At 48.8% G+C, this 16532-nt stretch overlaps 1 protein-coding gene across 1 annotated transcript in view; it reads right to left on the reverse strand.

Moving 5' to 3' along the window:
- Positions 1 to 2316: 2316 nt before the first annotated feature.
- Positions 2317 to 16532, reverse strand: part of LOC139239085 (cytochrome P450 2F3-like) — a 42227-nt gene continuing 28011 nt past the window's right edge. The window contains exons 5-9 of the mRNA XM_070867603.1: positions 14623 to 14799; positions 11043 to 11184; positions 6859 to 7046; positions 5970 to 6111; positions 2317 to 2761 (exon numbers count right to left, since the gene is read on the reverse strand). Of these exons, the coding sequence (XP_070723704.1) occupies positions 2571 to 2761; positions 5970 to 6111; positions 6859 to 7046; positions 11043 to 11184; positions 14623 to 14799 (840 nt within the window). The 3' untranslated portion in view covers positions 2317 to 2570. The remainder of the gene's footprint in view (positions 2762 to 5969; positions 6112 to 6858; positions 7047 to 11042; positions 11185 to 14622; positions 14800 to 16532) is intronic.

Genomic DNA, 16532 nt, shown 5'->3' on the forward strand with positions numbered 1-16532 from the left:
GTCAAACGAGATTTTGTTAATTGCAACTGGTCTAATAAAGGAACCCATAATGCAGGTAACCAGGGCTGGTTTGGTTTGGATTGGTTATCGGTTAATTAACACTATCCAGCGTCTGAGTGTGGGTGAAGTGGGAAACTGTATTTACACTTTTTCCTTGTCTCTCTAGATAGAAGATATTAATATATTAGGCACAAGCATTGTAATAATTCAAAGTGGCTTTAGAACCTCAGTGAGGTTACGGACAGGAAACTAGATTGATAGCCGATAAACAATGTAAAATCCCCCATGGGCCCTGACTAAATAAAATCAGACAAGCAAAGAACAAACTATAAGGACCCAGCCAGTCAGCCTGTGCTATATCACTCTGTGACTCTAGTTCAGCTGTGACTCAATGAGTCAGAAGGTTGTGGGTTCAAGTCCCACTCCAGCACATAAATTCAACACTCCAGTGCAGTGCTGAGGGAGTGCTGCGCTGTTGGAGGTGCCGTCTTTCGGATGAGACGTTAAACCGAGGCCCAGTCTGTTCTCTCAGGTGAACGTAAAAGATCCCACGGCACTATTTCAAAGAAGTGCAGGGGAGTTCTCCCCAGTGTCCTGGGGCCAATATTTATCCCTCAATCAAAATCACTAAAACAGATTATCTGGTCATTATCACATTGCTGCTTGCTGTACACAAATTGGCTGCCGCGTTTCCCACATTACAACAGTGACCACACTCCAAAAAATACTTCATTGGCTGTAAAGCGCTTTGAAACGTCCGGTGGTCGTGAAAGGCGCTATATAAATGCAAGTCTTTCTTTTTTCTTTCTGAAGTCCTGCACCCTCAGGAACAAGTTGTGGCTTGCGGCAGTGTCCGTGTTCCATCTGGAATGCAAGGCACGGAGGTCCAACAGGCTGTGCTAGGGATTGACGCTCCCATGCTACTAACTTGGAGATGCCTGGTGCTTTATTTAGCCTTTAGAAGTACACGCCCGGAGTTAGAGGGCTGGGTGAGCAGAGTTTCATTGCAAAACACACACACACACACACACACACGTGCATGTTCAGAAGAGATTCATCGACCCCAATCTTTAGGCGACTCCTGTCTGTTGTTCCGTTGACGCTGGCTGTCCTTGCTACCTCACGCTGTCTAGACGTGCGAGGCTAGACAGCAAGTGATGGCCCGGCTGGTCTAATTAGCCAAAGGGAGAGGCGGGGGAGAAACCGGAGCCGCTATTGATCCCGTCTCAGCCTCCTCTTTCTTTTCCGCGCCTGACCCCTGACCCCTGGATTGGGTGTCATTCCTTGAGGGCGGGCTTGCATCAGGGTATCTAGCAGTGAGTGAATGCCCACCCAATGGCCTCCTGCCCCCGGGGAGATTCAGCCGTTGCCACAGCTCCGGGACAGGCCTGAGACAAAGTTAACGGGGACCACAACCAATCAGCACTGAGGCCTTCACAGCAGGATTGAGGCAGAAATGGAGAAAGAAATCTGGCGTAATGTTAAAAAAAGAAATAGACACATTTATATAGCGCCTTTCACAACTTCAGGATGTCCCAAGGCCCTTTACAGCCAATGAAGTACTTTTGAAGTGTAGTCACTGTAGGAAACGCAGCGGCTGGTTTGTGCACAGCAAGCTCCCACATGATAATGACCAGCTATTCGTTTTAGTGAGGTTGGGAAATCAGTAGTTGGGGGGAGGGAGGGGGGCGCGGTCACCTGACTCCATAATCAGAAGCTGATTTTCCCTCCGCAGTCATCGGGTACTGAGGCCAACAGTTACATTTTCTGCTGCCTCGACTGGGATCAGACACCTCAGCACGGACCAGGGACCTAAGCCCGGGATTCCCTTCTGTGTGTGTGTGTGTGTGTGTGTGTGTGTGTGTGTGTGTGTGGGGCTCTGTATCACAGCTGGTAGTGCATGCCCCAGAGGCACTCTACCATTGGAGGTTTGGGCTGTTCTCGGTCCCAGCCCGACACATTGCAATCGTTCCTCCACCAGCGATTAACAATATCCTTCGATTCACTTCAAAACGTTCGAAGGAAGGACCTTTCAGCAACGTCACCGCGCTAAAGCTGCCGGATTGTCAGGAGAAACCCCAACAGGTTCACTAATGTCCTTCAGAGAAGAGAACCTGCCATCCTTACCTGGCCCGGCCTATATGTGATGCCAGTCACCACTCTATGGGCTTGAATCTTAATGTCCTCAGGGCAACTTGGGAATGGACAATAAATACTGCCTGGTCAGTTAGGGTTTCCAACTCTAGTTGGACATATTCCTGGTAGTTTAACCACATGATTTTCCTCCTCCAAATCCCCACCCTCCCCCACCACCCGGTCAGACAGCCTTCTTTGGTTGGCCATCTCCAATATCAAACGAAACGTTCAAAATAAAAATATAGAATTTTTGTTTAATGACTTTTCTCCTGGGCGTTAGACCCGCAGAAGATGAATCTTCATCCCGAAGAGTCCAGGGCGATCTGGAAAAGTTGGAAATCCCAATTGCCCACATTTCAATAACAACTCGTTATATAAGAATGCCGTGAGGGCAACTTCCACTCCTTACTGATCATGTCGCTCTCTGGCTGGGTTCATGCGGATTTGCGAGGGACGCAGTACAGCTGGTAGGGTCGATGCAGGGTGGAGAAGCCGCTGGACAATGGGCTGATGTCAATGGTGTGCGGGTCTTCCCGGGATCTCAGGGTGAAGTTCTGCAGCAGGGTGGTCAGGAACAGGAAGAGCTGCATCTGAGCCACGGCCTGCCCGATGCACATACGCTTCCCTGTAAGACAAGCACAAGTAATCCAGGGGTGGGGGGGGGGTGTGTAAGGAACTGACCTGAGAACGGCAGCGTAGTGGGCGAGTCAGACAATGCGTGTTGGAATGGGTCTTTTCCATGGAGGGGTGCGCGGGATCGGCAACTCTGCTTGGAGGTCCCGTCACATGACCCCTCCCCCTGGCCCCATCCGCCCCGCCCCGATGCTCCCACCATTGGTCGCCCAACACGTCCATCACTGCGGAACCCCGCCTTCCTACGGCCATTGGACGCAAACAGAATCTTCATCACCCAATTGGACCATTCAGTCAGACAGCTTTTTTTCTCCCATTGACAATATTCTTAGAACTGATCAGCAGAAACGTTCAAAAGAATTGAAATAAAATAGTTCTTTAAAAAATGAAACGCTCCTATGATTTTCTCTTGCGGGTGTGGCTGGCAGTGACATGCGGGAGATTAATTTTCAATTCCTGGGGACTCTGGGCCAATCCTGGAGGATTGGCATTACAAGGTGGGGCTTATATTGAATCTTTGCTAGGCAGGGAGCCAGAACAATGTGAGTTCATCCAGAAAGTCTTCATCGAAATGATGAAACGCAGACAGGGCACTCGGCCCAAACATTCCGACTTGGGCTTTATCCTTCACATGACCATTAATTCTAATAGTCAGACCACATTGTCTGCATGCCAGATACTAGACTCCCAAAGCAAGCGCTCTACTTGGAACTCGTCCACGGCAAACGAGCCAAAGGTGGGCAGAGGAAACGTTACAAGGACACCCTCAAAGCCTCCCTGATAAAGTGCGACATCCCCACTGACACCTGGGAGTCCCTGGCCAAAGACCAGTCCGCCCTAAGTGGAGGAAGTGCATCCAGGAGGGCACTGAGCACCTCTAGTCTCGTCACCGAGAGCATGAAGAAACCAAGCGCCGTCAGCGGAAGGAGTGTGCGGCAAACCAGTCCCACCCACCCTTTCCCTCAACCACTGTCTGTCCCACCTGTGACAGGGACTGTGGTTCTCGTATTGGACTGTTCAGCCACCTAAGGATTCATGTTTAGAGTGGAAGCAAGTCTTCCTCGACTCCGAGGAACTGTCTATGATGATGATGAGTCCTAACCTAATGCTCCCACCATGTTCTTATATCCCCTGATGCCCCATTTATCTAACCTATTCTTACATGTTGGCATAGTGGGGGAGAGTTTAAGTCAAGCCCCTCAGATCCCGGCATCTGCAATTTTAACCTGCTCTCCTGAGCAAGCGGCAAGGAATGCCCACCCCCACCACTCAAAGTAGGCGGGGCCCTTCCTGATGTTGTCAGCGGGACCCGGCTGCCATTTTAAACTCAGGGTGGTGTGGGGGGAATCGCCGTGGCTTTATATCCAGGCCGTCGTGGGACAGGGGACAATTGGCCCAAGGAGGCACCCATAAAGAGAAGGGTTTTTGCTCTCCTTTGTTGGGGTCCGGGGGAGCAGGAGAGCTTCTTCAGGCCCTATTAGGACAATTTAGGCCTCCCCTGCTCACTTTACGAACATGAGACCAGCCTCTGAGGCAGCCCCAGACCAGAGATGTGATTGCATTGGAGAGGGTACAGAGGAGAGTTGCCAGGATATTGCCTGGACTGGAGAATTTTAGCTATGAGGACAGATTGGATAGGCTGCGATTGTTTTCTTTGGAACAGAGGTGGCTGAGGGGAGACTTTATTGAGGTGCATAAAATTAAGGGAGGTTAATAACCAGGGGGAAGAGATTTAAAGTAATTGGGGAGAGGTTTAGAGGGGATTTGAGGGGAAATTTCTTCACCCAGAGGGCGGTGGGGGTCTGGAACTCGTTGCCTGAAAGGGTGGTAGAGGCAGAAACCCTCACCGCATTTAAAAAGTACTTGGATGTGCACCTGAAGTGCAGTAACCTACAGGGCTACGGAGCGAGAGCTGGAAAGTGGGACTAGGATGGGTAGCTCTTTGTTCTATGATTTGATGAGATCCCGATCCCACCATCTGCCTCCCATTGGATTTTTTTCCCACCAGGCGGGAAGTCGGCCGGCGGGATTGAAACATTCTGCCGTGGGCGGGTGGCGAATAACTTGCCTGCACGGATTCCTCACCGCCGGCAAGCCACTGGCAGCCACAATCCAGGCCCATGGTCTCTGCTTCAGTCACTAACTCGGACAATGCCTCACAGCCCAAAACCTACCAGATTAATAGAGAGAGATAGAAAACTAATCTGCAGAAGATGGAGAAAGTGTTTTCCCTAAGCTCCAACTACACTATCCCACATATAAGAAGCGGAGGAGGCCATTCAGCCCCTCGAGCCTGTTCTGCCATTCAATTATATCATGGCTATCTTAACTCCATCTACCCGCCTTGATTCCATAACCTTTAACACCCTTGCCCAAAAAACATCGATCAATCTCAGTTGCGACATTTTTAAATGGCGCCCCCCCCTCCTGCCCACTGCCCCCCACAGCCTCAACAGCTTTTGATGGAGAGAGTTTCAGATTCCCACCATCCATTGTGTGAAGAAGTGCTTCCTGAACGGCCTGGCTCTAATTTTAAAGTTACCCCCCACCCCCTCACCCCCCACCCGTCTTTGTTCTGAACTCTCTCCACCAGAGTCAATCGTTTCTGGGGAGTCTAGAACCAGGGCTCACAGTCCCAGAATAAGGGGTCGGCCATTTAGGACTGAGCTGAAGAGAAATGTCGTCACTCAGAGGGTGGTGAATCTTTGGAATTCTCTGCCCCAGAGGGCTCTGGAGGCTTAGTTTTTGAGTATATGCAAGACGGAGATCGATAGATTTTTGGATATTAAGGGAATCAGGGGATTGGGCGGGAAGGTGGAGTTGAGGTCGAAGATCAGCCGTGATCTTATTGAATGGCGGAGCAGGCTCGAGGGGCCGAATGGCCAACTCCTGCTCCTAATTCTTATGGTCACGTTCTCTCTATCTACCCTATCAAATCCTTTAATCATCTTAAACACATATTCAGATGGATTGCGATCTCCAATCTAACTCATTCTTTCCCAGGGTCTCAGGCTTGACTTTGGTCCACAGGCTTATGGTGTGAATACATCCTTGCCTCTTCCATGACCTCAGTTTCTCTCCTTACTCTTTTCAGCCGTGCGGCCTTGTTGCACCAGGTGCCTTGGCCCCCTCGCCTCATTTTGCAATTTAAATTCAAATCAAACACACACGCACTCACACAACATGAATATTGTCCAAACCTGCTGAAAATGGCATGAAGGCTTCATTTTCCTTAAATCGTCCCTCTTCATCCAGGAAATGATCCGGGTTGAATGATTCCGGACTCTCCCAACAATTGGAATCATACAGAACCGAGGCGAGGAGAGGGATCACGATCATTCCCTGTAAAAAACATCGAGATTAAGATCAACGGTTCACCCTGTTGTTAACATAGAACATGTCTTTCTGAAAGGTTCATGCTTTGGGGCTTTAAAGAAAAAAAGAACTTGCATTTATATAGCGCCTTTCATGGCCTCAGGATATCCCAAAGCGTTTTTGGCCGATGAAGTACAGACACTGCTGTTATGTGAAACATGGCAGCTAATTTGTACACAGCAATCTCCCAGACACAGCAATGAAATCATCAGTTTTGTGATGTTTATTAAGGGATAAACATTGCTCAGGACACCGGGGAGAACTCCCCTGCTCTTCTTTGAAATAGTGACCACGGGATCTTTTACATCCCCCTGAGCGAGCAGACGGGGCCTCGGTTTAACATCTCATCCGAAAGACAGCACCTCCGACACTGCAGTACTCCCTCAGTACTGCACTGGGAGTGCCAGCCTGGATTTATGTGTTCAAGTGTCTGGAGTGGGACTCGAACCCACGACCTTCTGACTCAGGCGAGACTGCTGCCCACTGAGACTTGTGACTCAGACAGCAATGCTGGGAACCGCCCTGGATTTGTCACAGTGGGAATATCCCACTAGGTTCGGCACACTTCCCCACGGGCCATGCGATTGTGAAGCTGACCTCAGGAGGTTTGACAAACCCCCACCTGTTTGGCTGGAGACAAGAGGCCCCAGATACAGGTGGCTGCAGAAACTGTGAGGCGAAGAGAAGCAACGAGACAAATATGTCGGACTTTACCTTTGGAATCATGAAGCCCCTGAACTCAGTGTCTCTTGTCACGGTGTGTGGGAGATTTAAGGGGATAATATTGGAGTATCGCTGGACCTCGCAGATGGCTGCGTTGGTGTAAGGCATCTTCTCCCTGTCTCCGATAGTCGGTGTGCGGTCAAACCCGATCACCTCGTCAATCTCACGTTGAATTTTTTCTGAAAAAGTACATTCTCATCAGCATAGGAAAGGGCTGCACGGGCTACAAAATAGCGGGGCAGACTGTAGATGGTACCATAGAGTGCAGGATTGGCGGAGGGGGCTGTAGACTTGGGGGCAGTGGATGCAGGATTGAGGGGCAAGAGGTGCTGGCTTGAGGGGCTATACACGAGGGGGTAGGGTACAGCTTTGAGGACTGAACACGGGGTAAAGGTTAGGCGGGCGACATTGTTTGCATGCCAGACACGAGACTCCCAAAGCAAGCGCTCTACTTGGAGCTCCTTCACGGCAAGCGAGTCAAAGGTGGGCAGAGGAAACGTTTCAGGGACACCCTCAAAGCCTCCCTGATAAAGTGCAACATTCCCACCGACACCTGGGAGTCCCTGGCCAAAGACTGCCCTGAGTGGAGGAAGTGCATCCGGGAGGGCGCTGAGCACCTCGAGTCTCGTCGCCGAGAGCATGCAGAAACCAAGCGCAGGCAGTGGAAGGAGCGTGCGGCAAACCAGTCCCACCCTCCCTTTCCCTCAACCACTGTCTGTCCCACCTGGGTCAGGGACTGTGGCTCTCGTATTGGACTGATCAGCCACCTAAGGACCCACTTTTAGAGTGGAAGCAAGTCTTCCTCGATTCCGAGGGCCTGCCTATGATGATGATGACAGGTTGGGGGATGTAGGTGGGGAGGTTGTACTCGGGGATAGAGAGTGCGGGTGAGGGGCGGGTTCAGGGGCTGGGGGAGCCAGTTGGAGTGCTGGCTCAGGAGCGGGGAGAAAGGACTTGGGAGGACGCTTCTGTATATATTTTTTCTAGTAACGGGAGTCAAACACCCGTCAGGTCCGCGAACTGACACTCGTTATGACTGACAGCACTTCGAAAACATTTCGCTACTCTTGAAAATAAACATTATCTTCTCGCTCTTTAAGAGTGTTTGCATAGTCTGCCTCCCTTGTTGATTGTAAATGTCTTTCACTTACCTGAAACCTACCTAATTTCACACACACACACTGGGAATTGCTCCCACGCATAGGGACAGAACTGTGTCAACCACATTATAGACTGTTAGCAAGATTAAAGCCCAGCCCCTGAGCCAGCTCTCCAACCTGCATGAACAGTGACTGCGTGGACACAAAATTGGCTAAGTGACAGAATGCAGAGAGAATAGTGGTGAAGGGTTGTTTTTCTGTCTGGAGGGACAGTGATGTTCCCCATGGGACGGTAGTGGGATCAATGTTCCCGCTAATTTGCCGTTTAAGTGCGCGGTCCCTTTAAATTTGCTGCGCATGCGCGGTATCTATCAGCGGCAACTGGAGAGAGGGCAGACGGGGCCTCGGTTTAACATCTCATCGGAAAGAGGGCACCTCCGACAGTGCGGTGCTCCTTCAGCACTGCACTGGGAGTGTCAGCCTGGATTTTTGTGCTCAAGTCTCTGACGTGGGACTTGAACCCACAACCTTCTGACCCAGAGGCGAGAGAGCTGCCCACTGAGCCATGGCTGTTAAAATGACACAAGGGAGCGGTGGTGCCGAGCAAAAGAGGGTGGTTATGGGACAAGCCAAGAAACAAACGATGGGTCTCGAGGATCTGTGAATAGCAACAGTAGAACCATTATCCGCTCCTGAACACATGGGAGCGGTGATTATGATCTGACAGTGTTGGAATCAATGATCTTTTGCATTAAATTACTGAACAGCGCTGCACATTCTGCAGTTATTTTAATCTCTGAACACTTCCCCTGTGACAGTTGCGAAGCTTACTGAGGTTTGACACATCAGAATGAACAGTACAAGAGTGTGCAACAGTCTCGCCTTCTGCAGCAAAACCACACGCGAGAAAGGGCATTTTCTAAATTAAGAATCATTTATTTTTGATCTGTATTTTGGGTCCAATTTTTTAGCTTATTGTAGAGCAGGACCTAATGTGGTCCAACAAATACAGATTCACGTTAAAAAAAACAAAAATTGGTTTTGGTGATGGCGGAGTGGAATACTTTAATTACAGGGTGTGTCAGGAACAGACACGGACACAACAAAATAAGAATGGGAAATAATGAGAAAGCAAAGCGGTTCTGATTTCCAGTAATTCCCCTTTTTCATTTACATTTTCTTATCATTAGAGTTGGCACCATGAACACATACTGATGGTGTAGTGTCTCTGTAGTTGTGTATAGTTGTGCCCTGGCAACGCAACAAACAATTTACGCACAGCAAGGTCCCACAAACAGCAATGTGATAACGACCAGACCTTCTGTTTTAGTGATGTTGGTAGAGGGATAAATATTCGGCAGGATATCAGGGAGAAGTCCCCTGCTCTTGTTTGAAATAGTGCCGTGGGATCTTTCACGTCCACCTGAGAGAGCAGACGGGCCTCGGTTTAACGTCTCATCCGAAAGACAGCACCTCCGACAGTGCAGCACTCCCTCAGCACTGCTCTGGGAGTGTCAGCCTAGATTATGAGTTCAAGTCTCTGGAGTGGGACTTGAACCCCATAACCTTCTGACCCCGAGGCGAGAGTGCTGCCCACTGAGCCACGGCTGGCACCGTTTGGTGGCGTTGGTTGACGGACAATTGTTGGCCAGCTCACTGAAGGAATTCTCTGCTCTCCCTTGAATAGCGACATGAGATCTTTTACATTCAGCTGAACAGGGTGGGACAGGGCTGCATTTTAACATCACATACAAAAGACAGCACCTCCGACAGTGCAGCACTCCCTCAGGGCTGCACTGAACACATGAGACCCAAGTCATGAGCCCCGAGTTTAACCGGAGCCAAGCGTTGAGTTTGGAGCCCAATAGGCTCATTGACATAAGGCCCAGGCCAATTTAACTCTCAGGTCTCATTTAAAATTAGGCCGGACTCCCGCCCAACCCAATTTTCATAACCCAAAGGCGTTTGTGCAGGGTAGCACTGAGCTAACTAACAGGGGAAATATTTGCCATATACCTCTTTTAAAGGGGGCCCTTTACAATAAAGTACTTCTTATCGCTTAGAAACAAAGCTTAAAGGGCGCATGAAGAGAAAGACTTGGGGGTGTAGGTGCACAAATTGTTGAAGGTGGCAGGGCAGGTTGAGAAAGTGGTTAAAAATAAATATACGGGATCCTGGGCTTCAAAAATAGAGGCACAAAGTACAAAGGCAAGGAAGTTATGATGAACCTGGATAAAACACTGGTTCCACCCTAACTGGAGTACTGTGTCCAATTCAGGGCACAATTCTGGAATGTGAAGGCCTTAGAGAGGGTGTAGAATAGATTTACGGGAATGATTCCAGGGATGAGGGGCTTCAGTTACGTTGATAGACCGGAGAAGCTGGGGTTGTTCTCCTTGGAGCAGAGAAGGTTGAGAGGAGATTTGATCGAGGTGTTCAAAATCATGGGGGGTCTGGTCAGAGTAGATAGAGAGAAACTGTTCCCATTGGCGGGAGGGTCGAGAACCAGGGGACACAGATTTAAGGCGATTGGCAGAAGAACCAAAGGCGACATGAGGAAAAACGTTTTTACGCAGCGAGTGGTTAGGATCTGGAATGCGCTGCCTGAGAGGGTGGTGGAGGCAGACTCAATCGCGGCTTTCAAAAGGGAGTTGGATAAGTACCAGAAGGAAAATAATTGGCAAGGCTTCGGGGAAAGGACGGGGGAGGGGGACTGGCTGAGGTGCTCTTGCAGAGAGCCGGCACGGGCTCGACGGGCCGAATGGCCTCCTTCTGTGCTGTAACCATTCTCTGATTCTAAGTGTGCAAGACAGTATCATAACTAACTATTGAGGGGGGCAGAGGCCATTACTGAATGGGGTGTGGGTACTCGGCCTGTGATACACCGACGCACTTACTGCCACGAGCACAGGGCACTCCTGGAATGCGCAAGAAAAATGAAAGAAAGACTTGGATTTATATAGTGCCTTTCACGACCACTGGACGTCTCAAAGCACTTTACAGCCAATGAAGTGTAATCACTGTTGAAACACAGGTAAAGACGACAAAATGACTTTGTTCTTGGGTCATACTAACCCTGGATCTCTGGATACTTCAGGAACAGCAGGAGTCCCCATCGCATGGTCGAGCTAGTGGTGTCAGTCCCGGCAAGAAATATGTTGAACGTGGACAGCAGCAGGTTCTCATCGCTGAACTCAGAATCTGGGTCGTCTTTCTCCTGTGAGGAAAGAAAAAAAGAAAATGGCGGCTTGGCTTTATCGCAGCGTTGACACGGTCTGATGGTGCGCAGGGTGGGCACTGCAGCTGGACCTCAATCCTGGACCACCACAAGCTCCATTTCTCAAACAGCAGTCGCTACGTAACGACCAGGCCCAGGAAGTCCTGGGTGGTGTTGCCCACCTCTAGTCTGGGGGCATGAGGGTTAACCATAGCACTCCCTTCAGCCTCTGGGCTGCCCACTGAGTTGTGCTGTTCGTATCCATGGCGGCACCAATAAATAGGTGCAGAAAATAATCAAAGTGTCTAATGGAATGCTGGCCTTTATATCTAGAGGATTAGAATACAAGGTTGCAGCTGTACAAAGCCCTGGTTAGACCCCACCTGAAGCACTGTGAGCAGTTCTGGCACCACACCTGAGGGATGATATATTGGCCTTGGAGGGAGTGCAGTGTAGGTTTACCAGAATGATACCCGGACTGCAAGGGTTAAATTGCGATGAGAGATTACACTAGGGTTGTATTTCCTGGAATTGAGAAGTTTAAGGTGTGATCTGATCGAAGTTTTCAGGATATTAAGGGGAACAGATAGGGTAGAGAGAGAGAAACTATTCCCACTGGTTGGGGAGTCTAGGACGAGGGGGCAGAGTTGAGAAATTAGAGCCAGACCTTTCAGGAGTGAGATTAGGAAACACTTCTACACACAAAGGGTAGAAGATTGGAACTCTCTTCCGCAAATGGCAATTAATGCTCGGACAATTGTTCATTTTAAATCTGAGATTGATAGATTTTTGTTAAAACAAAGGTATTAAGGGATATGGGCCAAAGCTGAGTATGTGGAATTAGGTCACGGATCAGCCATGAGCAGGCTCGAGGACTGAATGGCCTATTCCTGTTTGTATGTTCCTATAGTTTACTGTAATAACATCACTGGAAGGAACGTGCATTTATATAGTGCCTTTCATGTCCTCAGGATGTCCCAAAGCACTCCACTGAAGTAATTTGGCAGTGTGGTCACTGTTTAATGTAGGCAAACGCAGCAGCCAATTTGTGCACAGCAAGCTCCCACAAACAGTACATGTAAGATAAATGAACAGTTAATCGTTTTTTTAATTGGAGCTATTGATTGGGGGATGAATGTTGGTCACAACAGGAGAACATTGGTGCTCTACTTTGAATAGTGCCGTGAGATGTTTCACATCAATCTTTCTTTTAAACTCATTCTTGGGATGTAGGCGTCGCTGGCAAGGCCGGCATTTATTGCCCATCCCTCACTGCCCCTTGAGAAGGTGGTGGTGAGCCGCCTTCTTGAACCGTTGCAGTCCGTGTGATGAAGGTACTTTCACACTCCCACAGTGCTGTTGGCGGTTTGATATCATTGAGTGGATCGCTCAGTCACATCAGAGGGCAGCTAAGAATGCAAGATTGTAGGATTAAAAAGCAAATCTGGGGTCATTCAAAAAAATAGACTTGCAATTATATAGCGCCTTTCATGACCACCGGATGTCTCATAGCGTTTTACAGCCACTATTTGGAGTGTAGTCACTGTTGTAATGTGGGAAACGCGGCAGCCAATTTGCACACAGCAAGCTCCCACACACAGCAATGTGATAATGACCAGATCATCTGTTTTGATGATGTTATTTCAGGGATAAATAGTGGCCCCAGGACACTGGGGAGAACTCCCCTGCTCTTCTTCAAAATACGACCATGGGACTTTTATGTCCACCTGAGAGGGCAGACAAGGTTTAAAGTCTCATCTGAAAGACAGCACCTCGACAGTGCAGCGCTCCCTTGGTACTGCACTGGGAGTGTCAGCCTAGATTTTTGTGCTGTAGTCTCTGGATGGGGCTTGGACCCACAGCCTTCTGACTCAGAGTTAAGGGTGCTATCCACTGAGCCACTGGCTTAACCTAACTGGCTGTGCTTGAAACCCACGGGATCAGAGGGAATAGAAACATAGAAAGATAGAAAATAGGAGTAGGCCATTCGGCCCTTCGAGCCTACACCACCATTCAATATCATGGCTGATCATGCAACTTCAGTACCCCATTCCTGCTTTCTCTCCGTATCACTTGATCCCTTTAGTCGCGAAGGCCACATCTAACTCCCTTTTGAATATATCTAACGAACTGGCCCCAACAACTTTCTGTGGTAGAGAATTCCACAGGTTCACAACTCTCTGAGTGAAGAGGTTTCTCCTCATTTTGGTCCTAAATGGTTTACCCCTTATCCTTAGACTGTGACCCCTGGTTCTAGACTTCCCCAACATTGGGAACATTCTTCCTGCATCTAACCTGTCCAATCCTGTCAGAATTGTATATGTTTCTATGAGATCCCCTCTCATTCTTCTAAATTTCATTGAATACAAGCCTAGTCGATCCAGTCTTTCTTCATATGTCAGTCCTGTCATCCCGGGAATCAGTCTGGTGAATCTTCACTGCACTCCCTCAATAGCAAGAACGTCCTTCCTCAGATTAGGAGACCAAAGCTGAACACAATATTCCAGGTTCCTTACCAGGTTCCTTAAGGCTCTGTACAACTGCAGTAAGACCTCCCTGCTCTTATACTCAAATCCCCTAGCTATGAAGGCCAACATGCTATTTGCCTCCGTCACTGCCTGCTGTACCTGCATGCCAACCTTCAATGACTGATGTACCATGACACCCAGGTCTCGTTGCATTTCCCCTTTACCAATCTGTCACCATTCAGATAATAATCAGCCCTCCTGTTTTTACCACCAAAGTGGATAACCTCACATTTATCCACATTATACCGCATCTGCCATGCATTTGTCCACTCACCTAACCTGTCCAAGTCACCCTGCAGCCTCTTAGCATCCTCCTCACAGCTCACAGCGCCACCCAGCTTAGTGTCACCTGCAAACTTGGAGATATTACATTCAATTCCTTCGTCTAAATCATTAATGTATATTGTAAATAGCTGGGGTCTCAGCATTGAATCTTGCTACCCCGCTAGTCACTGCCTGCCATTCTGAAAAGGACCCATTTATTCCTACTCTCTGCTTCCTGTCTGCCAACCAGTTCTCTATCCACGTCTATCCATGTCTATTTACAATCCCACCCACCATCCCCGCCCCCCCCCCCCAAAATTTTAATGGAGTAAAATCGGGTGTGGTGTAAAGCAAACGTTGCACGTGATCCCATCAATTTCCTGACAGATAGGTTGGGTTAAAATTGCCCTCACAGTTCGGAGACTGATTGAACCATTGCTCCTCTTCTACTTCAAACCAACATTCCTTCATGCCCCCCCCCCCCCCCCCGATTTATCCAACAATGGCTCCCTTCTTTTAACTGCTTCAAATTGAGCCGGAGCTTCAGTGAACAGTATGGTCAGCCCGGTCGACAGTTCGAAGCCCAGAGATTCCGGCAAAGGCCATCGCTGACAGAGATTGTTCAAAAAAAAACCTCATTACTAACCTCCTCCATTTTGATGAGGAAACTGTCGATGAAATCTTGGGGGCTGCCTTTGGTGTGCGTGTCTTTGTGAACTTGGATCATCTCTCTCAGGAAACTTTTTATTTTAGCTGCATTTTCGAAAAGCCTGTTGTGTGGGCCGGGGAGACAATCCAACAATTTCGGAAGCAAATCATAGAGCTGTAGAGAGGAATAGAACCAGGGGTCAAATAATGAGAGATTAAAGTCTCTGTTATCACCCGTCGCTGAAGGTTGGTTTGTAATCAGTGTGAAAAAAGAAATACAGAGGTTAGAAAGAAAGACAGAAGAAAAGAATGCTCTCGACATGCCAAAGAGCTTTACAGCCAATTAAGTACTTTTTTGGAGTGCAGTCGTTGTTGTAATGTGGGAAACGCGGCAGCCAATTATGTTCACAGCAAGCTCCCTCAAACAGCAATGAGGTAAACAGATCATCTGTTTTAGGCATTGATCGAGAGATCCATTTTGGCCAGGTCACTTCGGGAGAACTCCCCTGCTCCTCTTCCAATGGTTGCCATGGGATCTTTTACGTCCGCCTGAGAGGGTAGGCGAGGCCTCGGTTTAATGTCTCATCCGTAAGTCCTCCGACAGTGCAGCACTCCCTCAGTACTGCACTGGGAGTCTCAGTGTTCAAGTCTCTGGGGTAGGATTTGAAGCCACAACCGTCCGTCTCAGAGACGAGACACTGAGCCACGGCTGATACCTTAAGCATCTAAATGCACCATCCAGGGGGAACTGAGCTATATCGACCTAGAACATCCCAGGTTCTGTGCTGGGCTCAGCCAGTGTGCAATACCTGGCTTCAGTGCGGCCCCAGTATCCTTGATTCCGCTCAAAGTGGAGAATGTCAACACTCAGTGTCCAGGTTGACACTAGACACTTGAGGAAGGGACTGCTGAGCCAATCCTATCCCAACATGAGTCACCGTTGAGAAGTGTGGAAAAGACAAGATGAGAAAACTGGAAGGAAATTGAACCATTACCAAAAAAAAAGTGTGCCTGTCACAACCATGATAGTGTTTAGCAGCATGGAGAGGGGGCACTGTCAGGATTTACATCAATCTCTTCCTCCCTCCCCCAACTGCTCAGTGCCACTCCTGCCCAGGTCTGACTTTTAACATACTGGGCACAACACCCTTCCCTTCTGTGTGATGCTCTATGCTGTAAGTTGAAACATAAGGAATAGGAGCAGGAGTAGGCCATACTGTCCCTCGTACCTGCTCTGCCATTCAATAAGATCATGGCTGATCTTCTACCTCACTCTCACGCCCTATCGCCATATCCCTTGATTCCCTTAGTGTCCAAAAATCTTTGATCCCACTCTTGAATATACTCAATGACTGAGCATCTATAGCCCTCTGGGGTAGAGAATTCCAAAGGTTCACCACCCTCTGAGTGAAGAAATTCATCCTCATCTCAGTCTTAAATGACCGACCCCTTATCCTGAGACTGTGACCCCCGGTTCTAGATTCTCCAGCCACAGGAAACAGCCTTTTCAGCATCTACCCTGTCAAGCCCTCTCAGAATTTTATACATTTCAACGAGAGCACTTCTCATTCTCCAGTGGGTATAGGCCCAATCTATTCAATCTCTCCTCGGAGGTCAATCCTCTCATCCCAGGGATCAATCTCGTATAGGAATCAATAGAAGAACTACTGTGTTGATGAAAAACATTACCACATAGGCCACAGCCCAGCCTTAGCACGAGGAGGGGAAGGGAGAGTGAGGTACATTGGAGGCAGTTTCATGGGGGCGGTGGTCTGTGCTAACCTTTCTCAGGAAAATGCTGATCCTCTATATCAAATTGTGAGAGTCAGGAGTCAGTACGAAGCGATGATAGTTGCCACGCCTAGTTCCTATTGAGATCTTTTCAGGGAGTCACAGATGATTCAGTTT

The sequence above is a fragment of the Pristiophorus japonicus genome, chromosome 26 (genome assembly GCF_044704955.1).
Source record: "Pristiophorus japonicus isolate sPriJap1 chromosome 26, sPriJap1.hap1, whole genome shotgun sequence".
NCBI lineage: Eukaryota > Metazoa > Chordata > Chondrichthyes > Pristiophoridae > Pristiophorus > Pristiophorus japonicus.